At 42.3% G+C, this 11442-nt stretch overlaps 1 protein-coding gene across 1 annotated transcript in view; it reads left to right on the forward strand.

Moving 5' to 3' along the window:
• FBP2 (fructose-bisphosphatase 2) overlaps positions 1-1056 on the forward strand; it is a 60746-nt gene extending 59690 nt beyond the window's left edge. Inside the window, exon 7 of the mRNA XM_024558369.3 lies at positions 646-1056. Within this exon, the coding sequence (XP_024414137.2) occupies positions 646-840 (195 nt within the window). The 3' untranslated portion in view covers positions 841-1056. The remainder of the gene's footprint in view (positions 1-645) is intronic.
• The last annotated feature ends 10386 nt before the right edge of the window (positions 1057-11442 follow it).

The following is an 11442-nucleotide window of genomic DNA, read 5'->3' on the forward strand; positions in this document are numbered from 1 at the left end:
ATGGAGATGCCACAGTGACCAACCAAGATAGATGCCCACAAGGGAGGACATCTAAGGAGGAAGTCATATGTCAAATGAACCTCACTGCCACAACTCTTATGAAAGTGAAAGTGCAGGATGCTATGGACTATAAGCAATGGGAGTTAACATAGTCTAAAGGGCTAAAAAATAGGTAATGTCAATACTGGCAAACTATGTAGCCAACTTGACACTTGAGATGTGGAGTTCCTTTCCACTATCCAGGACACTGTTATCCTGAGAGATAACCTAGATCTGAGGTGATCTTCCAACCTGTCCAAGCTTGACTTCTCACATACAGCATCTCCCAACCAGGCCTACAGAGTCATTTAACTCATTATGAAACCATCAAGAAAAGGGTACCAAAATTTCATCCTCCCAAGTGAAGAGGCAGGTCTATCATAAAGGTCATAAGTCAAGCAGTTTACTGACTAGAGGGACTCAGCAGCTGATATACCCAGCCTTCTGGAAGGTCTAGATCCAGGTCATCCCTCTCTGCTGAGGTGCACATGCCTATTTGCACTAACAAGACAGAAGTTCAGCAGGAATTCCTTGTTGAGCTTCAGGGGCATGGCTTGAGATTTTTGGCAACTTACTAAATTTGTCTGTCCGACTCTTTCTCTGCAGCTCCGGCTCCTGTATGAGTGCAATCCTGTGGCCTATATCATTGAGCAAGCAGGAGGCTTGGCAACCACAGGCACCCAGCCTGTGCTGGATGTGAAGCCCGAGGCCATTCACCAACGAGTGCCCCTAATTCTGGGATCCCCGGATGATGTGCAGGAATATCTCACCTGTGTACAAAAAAACCAGGGAGGCAGGTAGTGAATCAGACCCAGCAAGCCCTATTCTTTTTGTCTTGTACCTTGTGTGTTAAGGACCCTAAATGAGTGGTAAGCAGAAACAGTGGTGATGAGTGACAAAAGGCGCATCCATCCAATTGCAAACAGAAAAGCAGCAGTAAACCACTCATGACAGGTCTAAAGGCCAGAGGCAACTCTTTCGTCAGTGTAAATGGCTAAAAATAAAAATCCACATGTGAAAAGAACAATTTTGATTTGTCCTTTGTCATGAACAGTGGCAAAAAGAGTTGTAATTCTAAGTCTTTTGAATGCTCAAGTAGTCAGTAGCTATCTACTTGGGTCAAAAAGTATAGAGATCAGTTATGAATTTGTCTTGCTTGGCTTAAAATTTGAACTTAGTGTCTTATCCTGTAGTGATTCATTTTCTTTCTTAAAATGAGTATGTATACTGAATATATGCATACTTTATGTATATATTTAAATGGCCTCCTTAATTTCTTAGCAGAGTTCTTGTCTTATTTTGATTAAGTTAAAGTTAGAAATCTCATGGCTTTTAAATTCTAAAATTTCAGATTGATCTTTTTTTGGGAGCAATAAATTGGATGACTGGTAAAAGTTGGAATGGAAAAATGAGGTCACCTATTGAGAAAGCAATGTACTAAATGAAGTTAATATTTAAAAATTAATACATACTATTCTCAACCCGTTGACTTTGTATTTTTGTTTTGGGGAGAAATATTTTAATCAATCCTAGGGCTTAACCAGAGTGCACTGGTTGGACTCTTCATTTGTCCATATTATGTCAAAATTGGGATGATGTGGTATATGCATCAGAAACCTCAGCTTGTTTTAACAAGAGTTGCTATATATATATATATGCACACACACATATATATATATGAACTTTGCAGTAAAAAATTAGTAATGAAATACTGGTGAATCAAACCCAGAAGTATTTAAAACAGAGATGCATCAGGATAAAGTCAAGCTTAATTCAGAAAATCAAGAATGATTCACATTAGAGAATTTTTCACAAGATGGCGGCATAGGTAAATACAGCTCACCTCCTCGCATGAGCACATCAAAATTACAACTAAGCTACAAAACAATTATTCAGAACTGCCACAAATTGAGCTGGATGGAAGTACCACAACTGTGGAATTAAAGAAGAAACCACATCAAGACTGGTAGAACGGGCAGAGATACAGAACAAGCTGGTCCCACAACCACAAATAAAAAATGGGAGGAATATTTCTGGGGTGAGGAGTCCCAGCCCCATACCAGGCCCCCCAGCCAAGGGTTCCAGTGCCAAGAAGATAAGTCCCTATGATGTCTAGCTGTAAAAACCAGTGAGGATTGAGGGCTGTGAAAGACAGAAACTTCTGGAGTCTCAGGCAGTTCCTCTTACAGGGCCCATGTATGGACTTACTCAGACTCATTCCCTCTGAGCTTTAGCACTGGGGCAGCAGCTTGAAAGGCACTGGAGGCATACAGGGAGGAGCTGAAGTGTCTGGTATCAAGGCGAGACCTTGGGGACAGCTTTCTCCAAGACATAAGTGCTGTCAGAGGCCATTGCTCCTTTTCTGAGTCCTCCCCCCACAGAGCCACAGAGCCAGCAGGCAGGCACCATAGCTGAGACTCCATCAACCTGGATGACACAGTTTGCTCCACCCTGGTGATTCCCTGAGGATCTGCCCCACCCATCTTTCAGGGCCAACCAACCTGTTTTCAGCGGCTTTTCCATATGAAATTTTTATTTTGCGTCATGCTTCAGATTTTCTTCAAACAAGCAAAATCTGGTCTCATTGAGACCAATAAGTCTATCTAAGTGGCCAAAAGCCCAGCACTAGCAGCAGTTAGCCTTGGTTCACAGTGTTGCTTCACTTAAGCACTTCCAGGTCCAGCACAAGTAGCAGTCAATTGCAGATCACTTTGTAGCTTATGCCAGGGGCTCACAGGTATTGGCTGACCTTGGCCTGCACCTCCCTGGAAGACCCAGAGCCTGCCCACCCCATGGACAGCTACAGACCATGTCAGAGCACCACCATCCAATTACCTTTACAAGCAACACACACAAAGGACAGACTCAGTGGGCACCAAAGTCCTGCTGAAGTAAATCCTGCTCTGTGGAGTGGCCCCTGTGCAGCTGATCTTCCACGGTGGTCAGAGGTTGGTGGGCAGTGGTCACAGATAGTCCTTGAAGCTGACTGGCCTGGGTAAATCCCTCCCATTGACCTGTCAACAGCAATCAAAGGTCAACTACAAGAGGGGTATGTATACAGCCCACACAATGAGCACACCTCAAGTACCCAGCTTGGATGATAGGGGAGGCTGTGCCACTGGATCCTACAGGACACCTACTATATTAGGCCATTCTACCATGCTAGGGAGTTGTAGCAGCTCTATCAAATACATAGAAACAAACATAGGGAGGCTGCCAAAATGAGGAGACAAAGAAACATGGCTCAAATGAAAGAACAGAAGAAAACTCCAGGAAAAAGAACTAAACAAAATGGAGACAAGCAATCTACTAGATGCAGAGTTCAAAACACTGGTTATAAAGATACTCAATGAACCTAGGAGAAGAGTAGATGGACTCAGAGAGAACTTCAACAGCATGAAAAGGGACATGGAAACCATAAAAAAATTAGTCAAAAATGAAAGATACACTAACTGAAATGAAGAACAATTTACAGGGAATCAACAGTAGAGCAGATGAAGCCCAGAATCAAATCAATGATTTGGAATATAAGAAAGCAAAAAACGAGGAGGAAAGATGGAGGCGAGATAGGTGGGAGCAGAGTCCACTTCTGTTGGGAACTGCCCTGCCTGGTTTCAGAAGCTGTAACCCCCCATGGTTAAGGCTGAGTCAGAGTTGGGACCATAAGCCATTAAAAAGACAAAGCTTATCTCCCTGGCAGGGGTGCCATCTCTGCCCACTTTACCCTGCTTTGCCCTGAGCTTGACCAGTTAGCCAATGATGGGTAAGAATCCTCAAGGGAGGATCAACCTAAGACAGGCATGGTCATGGAAGAGGCCCGCAGGGAAGGACTCAGGGGGCTATAGAAAAAGAAAAAGTGGGTAATGGACCCTCGTCCCTCAGCTTTGAAATAGCCTGAGGCCTCATTCTGTCTGCAAGAAGTCTCCTAATCTCTTGGCTGCCTTACTTCCCCTGCCTGACTTAAGCCTGAAGCAGTAACAGAGGGCAGTGCAGTCCTGTGCTGGGAGGGGCAGATTCCCTGGGGAATCAGGCCTAAGAAAGAATGCATACAATCCTGTGAAACCTGCTTTATTTATATCCTCAGCTTAAAAGATAAGGGTCCAGGCCTGAAATAAGTCTGTCTCCCAAAGTTTTATAGCCCTTTAACTAACTAACTCAGAATAAGCCCTCAAAGTTCTCTATAAGTTAGGTATTGTTTGACCCTTACTGCCTGACAATGATTGATGAGCTTTATCTGTATTCCTGTGCAAAATGAACCTAATAAAAGCCCATGGAGGAAAAGACTCTTGGCCCTTCTCCTTTGAGAGATTGGCCACCTTTCCTCCCCAAGCAGATCATGTCTTGGTAGACTTATTCTCATCTGTGCCAATCGGGAGTGGGGGGGGCTCTGCAGGCGGAGCCCCCCATACACACTTCCCCTGCACATGGGTGAAACACCTACTCAATCTACTAAGGAACAAAGTGAACAGCCAACAGTACCCCAGAATTTTTGAAGATAGGAGACGGAAAAGTATACAGGAGACTGAAAAAACAGACGGTAAGGGGATTGCTTCAGGACAAAAAGGTCCCTGGGACCAGTGCGGGGAAGAGGGTGACTGCAGCCCAAGGCTAGCACCCAAAGGGGCTGCAGGACTCTTGGGAGAGAGCCCAGTTAACAGCTCCCTCCCTGCCAAACAAGGGTTGAACAGCACCAAGAGACCTGGTTGCCTGAAGTCGCACGGAGGGGAATAAGGACGAAGTGGTAAACCCACAGAGATCATGTATGCCAGCTGGGGATAGTTGAGAGTTGGGCCGGGTGGGGCCCTGACCCGGACAGTACCAGGTCTAGCTAGAGAGGTGGGCTGTGTGAGAGGACAGGCCCTTCCTTGTATGGAGTGGCAGGATTGAGCAGGAGGATTTTTCTCAAAAAGAAAAAGACCCTCAGGGGCAGTTTGGGGAATTCCCCTGCAGTGACAGCTCCAGTCTTCCCTCCACCTGGACGCCTGGTGCTCCCGCAGGACGGTGGGGGGGAGGTATCCAGCCCAAATCCAAAGCACCAGGGGGAGAGTGCACACCACACAGAGACCACAGGAACCAACCAGGGAGAGTGCAACTCAGAGAGACGTGAGACCAAAGGCTCCGGGGAGAGTGCAAATCAAGGAAGGCTCCCTTCCTGTGCACACAGACCCATAGCCCGGAGGAGGGTGAGTGCCTGAACCTGTGGGTCCAGGGGCTGCTGGAGAGCTGGGCCAGAGGCTACCCCAGTGCTGGTTGGGACAGAGAAGAGCTGGAATAGGCCACCTGAGTTAGTTGCAGCCAAAAACACCAGCAAAACTGGCTTGGCCACTTTGAAGTCAGAAGGCTTGCTTTTTTTAAAATTTTTTAATTTTTATTTTTTAAGTAATTCTTTATTATTATTTTTTATTATTTTTCTTTCTTTTAACACCTTCTTCCCCTGTTTCCTTCTTTCCTGTTCTACTCCTTCTTTCTCTCCCTTTATATCTCTTCTTCTTTCCATCTTTTTTTTTTTAAATCCCCACAAGTGAGACAATAAAACCTGGAACTGTGAAAAGACCAGAGTTGGACCCAAAGAGGGGGCATCCCAACAGCTGAGACAGTGAAACAAATTTCACTTTGCTACTCCAGAGAACTTGCAAGTTATTGTATATTTGTATTATTATTTTTTCATTATTCTTACATCATTCATATTAATATTTTTGTATCTCTCTTCTTTCTGTTTAGTCTTCTTCGCTTGACTGGTTAATTTGCATTGTTTGACTGGTTTCCACTTGTTCTCTCTTTCATAGTGTATTGTTAATTAACTGTCTTTCACTTCACTTGGGTTCCATTAGCACACTACTGTAGGACCTATACTCCCTATTCTAGTTATCCAGATCACATAGATTCTGTCATATGATTGTTGCTCCATTACTATTGTAAATAATAGCTGTTCCATACATACGTAAATACTACACAGAACCCTCCCAGATCTCAGCCCACTTCACCGTTTCTGAACTTTATTACTGGTGTGGTTAAATCCATTCTATCACACATTACACCTATTTTCTACCCTTTACTCTCACTTTACCTCATAATCTGACCTCCCACAAGCTCACAGTTTTCTAGATCCAACTCACAATCTTTCCCTCTGCAACAAGAGACTTATCTTCTTTCAACCTGTTCTAAAAAGTGGGTAGGTGGGTGAATTATCACAATTAACACTATATATATGCAAAGGATCTCCTATCTCTTCTCTAAGGGCTGGTACTTTAAATATCATATAATACACTCCTGCTGTCTTAAACCATTTTGCCTTCCCCCTACAACCTACTATAAAAAAGAGTAGGTAGAAGCCGTGAACACCAGGATATCTCCTGGAATAGGAAACCCATCAACAAAGGTAACACCAACAGCTAAGAACAGGAGAAGGTGAAGGAGGGAGTGGAAGTCACACTAACTCAACCTAGGACCTATCTGGAAATACAACGAAATTGTGAAGAAATTACTAGGAACAAACAACTGTACAAGAGCAAGAGAAAAGCCTCAAAACCTTGTACACATGGAAGAACCAGCTCCAACACAACCTGCCCACACCTGCACAACAGAAAACAAGAGGCGGGGGACAGATGGACCTTCAGATAACCAGCTGGTGGGAAAGACCCACCAAAGAAAGACCCAACAAGAACCAAAAACTGAAGACATACACAGAACCAACATAAACACAGTCCAAGATCAGTAAGCTCGGGTGATCAAGGACACGGTACCACTGAATCTCACAGGTATTCTACCACAGAAGTTTACACCATAAACCCAAGGGGTCAGAACAGAGCAACTTAAGAAGCAGAGGCTAACAACAAGAGTCTCACAAACAATGGGAAGACAAAGAAACAATCCCCAAATGAAAGGAAAGGAGGAATGTCGGGGAGCTTTAACGCAGCCCCCTGTCCACCATGGATGAAGAATTAGTCTACCAAGACATGATATGCTTGGGGAGGAGAGGTGGCTGATGTCTCAAAAGAGAAGGGCCCAGAGCCTTTTCCTCCATGGGCTTTTATTAGGTTCATTGGAACAGGAATACAGATAAAGCTCATCAATCATTGTCAGCCACTAAGGGTTAAACAATACATGATTTACAGAGAACTTTGAGGGCTTATTCTGAGTTATAGCCAATTAGTTAGAGGGCCATAAAACTTCATGCACCAGACTCATCTCAGGTCTGTACCCTTATCTTTTAAGCTGAGGGTAAAAATTAAGTAGGTTTCACAGGAATGTATGTATTTTTTCTTAGGCCTGATTCCCCAGGGAATCCGCCCCTCCCAGCACAGGACTGCACTGCCCTCTGTTATTGCTTCAGGCTTAAGTCAGGCAAGGGAAGTAAGGCAGCCAAGAGATTAGGAGACTTCTTGCAGACAGAATGAGGTCTCAGGCTATTTCAAAGCTGAGGGGCAAGGGTTCATCACCCCCTTTTTCTATAGCCCCCTGAGTCCTTCCCTGAGGGCCCCTTTATGACCGTGTCTGTCTTAGGTTGATCCTCCCTTGAGGATTCTTACCCGTCATTGGCTAACTGGTCAAGCTCAGGGCCAAGCAGGGTGAAGTGGTCAGAGGTGGCACACCTGCCAGGGAGATAAGTTTTGTCGCCTTAGTGGATTATGGTCCCAATTCTGACACAGCCTTAACCATGGTGGGTTACAGCTTCTGAAACCAGGCAGGGCAGTTCCCAACAGAGGAAGCCTCAGAAAGAATGCTAAATGAAATAGAGGCAAGTCAACTATCAGATATTGAGTTCAAAGCAATGGTTAAAAAGAAGCTTAATGAGCTCACAGAGAATTACCAAACACTACAGGGAGACTACAATGAACTCACTGCAAACTATATCAGCATGAAAAAGGAAATAGAAACTATCAACAAGGGCCAAGAGGAAATGAAGAATACAATTTCTGAACTGAAGAACACAGAGGAAGGAATCAAAAGCAGGCTCGAAGAAGCAGAGGATCAGATCAGTGAGCTGGAGTACAAAGTAGAAGAAAACACCAAGAAAGAGCAAGAAAAGGAAATGAGGCTCAGAAAGAATGAAGAGGGGTTAAGGGAAATGCAGGACAACATGAAATGTAATAATATCCGTATAATAGGGATACCAGAAGGAGAAGAAGACCAAGGGATAGAAAACCTGTTGGAAAAAGTAATGATGAAAAATGTCCTTAAATTGGTGAGAGAAAAAGTCATACGAATCCAGGAATCACAGAGAGTCTCAATCAAGAGAAACCCAAAGAAGTCCACTTCAAGACACATCATAATTAAAACGGCAAAATTCCAAGACAAAGAGAGAATCTTAAGGCAGCAAGGGAAGAACAGGAAGTAACATGCATGGGAGCCCTGATAAGGTTAGCGGCTGACTTCTCAATGGAAATGCTCCAAGCCAGAGGAGAATGGCAAAAAATATTCCAAGTAAGGAGAACCAGAGGCCTGCAAGAGAACCAGTAGCAACCAAAGCTACTTTACCCAGAAAGGCTGTCAATCAAAAGAGAAGGCCAAATAAGGAGTTTCCCAGATAAAAGAAGTCTAAAAGAATACACCTCCACCAAACCAGCTCTGCAAGAGATGCTAAAGGGACTGCTTTAATGAAAGGAAGGAAGAGAGAGAGAGAGAGAGAGAGAGAGAGAGAGAGAGGAACACAGGTACAAAAATTGGCAATCAATAAGTACCTTTCAATAATAACCTTAAATGTAAATTGATTAAATGCTCCAACCAAAAGACATAGAATAGCTGAATGGATAAGAAAGTATGACCCACACATATGCTGCCTACAAGAGACCCACCTTAGGACACAAGACCTACAAAGACTGAAAGTGAAGGGCTGGAAACAAATTTTCCATGCAAACGGACAGGAAAAAAAGCAGGGGTAGCAATACTCATATCAGACAAAATAGACTTCCAAAGAAGGGCCATAATGAGAGACCCAGAAGGTCACTTCATAATACTCAAAGGAAGAATCCACCAAGAAGACATAAACATTGTAAATATATATACTTCCAACATAGGAGCATCCAAATACATAAAGAAAATCTAGGAGGACTGCAAGAAAGATATTTACAGCAACAAAATTATAGTAGGGGATTTTCACATCCCACTGTCAAAATTAGACAGATCTTCCAAACAAAACATCAACAAAGGTATTGTTGCATTGAATAATGCCCTAGATGAAATGGACTTAACTGATATATATAGAGCCTTTCATCCCAAAGAAGCAAAATACATATTCTTCTCAAATGCACATGGAATATTTTCAAAGATAGACCACATGATAGGACACAAAGCAAGCCTCAACAAATTCAAGAAAATTGAAATCATATCAAGCATTTTCTCTGACCACAAGGGACTGAAACTAGAAACCAACCCCAAAGGAAAAAACCCAAAACACTCAAAATCATGGAGACTGAATAGCATGCTATTAAACAATGAATAGGTCAAGAATGAGATTAGGGAAGAAATCAAAAACTTTCTGGAAAGAAATGAAAATGAACTCACAACAACCCAAAACCTATGGGACACAGCAAAGGCAGTCCTGAGAAGGAAGTTCATAGCAATACAGGCCTACGTTAAAAAGATAGAAATATTTCAAACAAACAACCTAACCTATGCCTACAAGAACTGGAGGACCAACAACAAAGACAGCCCAGAACAAGTAGAAGGAAGGAAATAACCAAGATTAGAGCAGAGTTAAATGACATAGAGACTAAAAGCACAATTGTAAGGATCAATGAATCCAGGAGCTGGTTCTTTCAAAGAATAAACAAAATCGACAAGCCTTAAGCAGGCTCATCAAGAAAAAAAGAGAGAGGATCCAAATAAACACAATTAGAAATGAAAAAGGAGAGATTACAACTAATACTACAGAAATACAAAGGATTGTAAGAAATTACTATGAAGAACTGCATGCCAAGAAATTTGAAAACCAAGATGAAATGGACACATTTCTAGAAAAATATAATCTTCCAAAACTGAATGAAGAAGAATCAGAAAGCCTGAACAGACCAATAACAGCAGACGAAATTGAAGCAGTAATAAAAAAAACTCCGAACACACAAAAGCTCCAGACCAGATGGTTTCACAGGAGAATTCTACACAGCATTTAAGGAAGACCTAACCACTATCCTTCTCAGACTATCCAAAAAAATCCAAACTGATGGAAGACTCCCAAACTCTTTATGAAGCCAGCATCATCCTAATCCCAAAACCAGATAAAGACACAATGAAGAAAGAAAACTTCAGGCCAATATCAGTGATGAATATAGATGCTAAAATTCTCAACAAAATATTGGCAAACTGCATCCAGCAATACCTTAAAAAGATCATCCACCATGACCAAGTGGGATTCATCCCAGGGATTCAAGGATGGTACAATATTGCAAATCAATAAACATAACACACCACATAAACAACAGAAAGGACAAAAATCACATGATCATATCAATAGATGCGGAAAAAGCATTTGATAAGGTACAACACCGATTTATGATAAAAGACATTCAGCAAAGTGGGAATAGAGAGAGCATTCCTCAACATAATAAAGGCCATTATGAGAGACCTACAGCCAACAGCATACTCAATGGACAAAAACTTAGAGCTTTCCCACTAAGATAAGGATCAAGACAAGGATGCCCTCTCTCACCACTCCTGTTCAACATAGTATTGGAAGTCCTAGCCACAGCAATCAGACAAGAAAAAGCAATAAAAGGCATCCATATTGGAAAGGAAGAAACAAAACTGTCATTGTTTGCAGATGACATGATAGTGTACATAGAAAATACTATAGACTCCACCAAAAAACTACTTGACCTAATGAATGAATTTGGCAAAACAGCTGGATACAAAGTCAATACTCAGAAATCAAAAGCATTCCGGTATACCAACAATGAAACTGCAGAAACAGAAATCAGAAAAAAAAATCCCATTTGATCTAGCAACAAGAAAAATAAAGTACCTAGGAATAAACCTAACCAAGGAAGTAAATGACCTGTACTCAGAAAACTACACAACACTGAAGAAATTAAGGAAGACACAAAAAAATTTAAGCATGTACCATGCTCATGGATTGGAAGAATTAACATCATCACAATGGCCATACTACCCAAAGCAATTTATAGATTCAATGCAATCTCTATTAGAGCACCCATAACATATTTCACTGACAGAGAACAAACATTTCAGAAATTTATATAGAACCATAAACGACCCTGAATAGCTGCAGCAATTTTGAGAAAGAAGAACAAAGCAGGAGGGATCACAATACCTGCTATCAAACTGTATTACAAGGCCACTGTCATCAAAACAGCCTGGTACTGGCATAAAAACAGGCACATAGACCAATGGAACAGAACAGAGAGCCCAGAAATAAACCCGAGTCTCTACAGTCAATGAATATTT

The sequence above is a fragment of the Desmodus rotundus genome, chromosome 1 (genome assembly GCF_022682495.2).
Source record: "Desmodus rotundus isolate HL8 chromosome 1, HLdesRot8A.1, whole genome shotgun sequence".
Classification (NCBI taxonomy): Eukaryota; Metazoa; Chordata; class Mammalia; order Chiroptera; family Phyllostomidae; genus Desmodus; species Desmodus rotundus.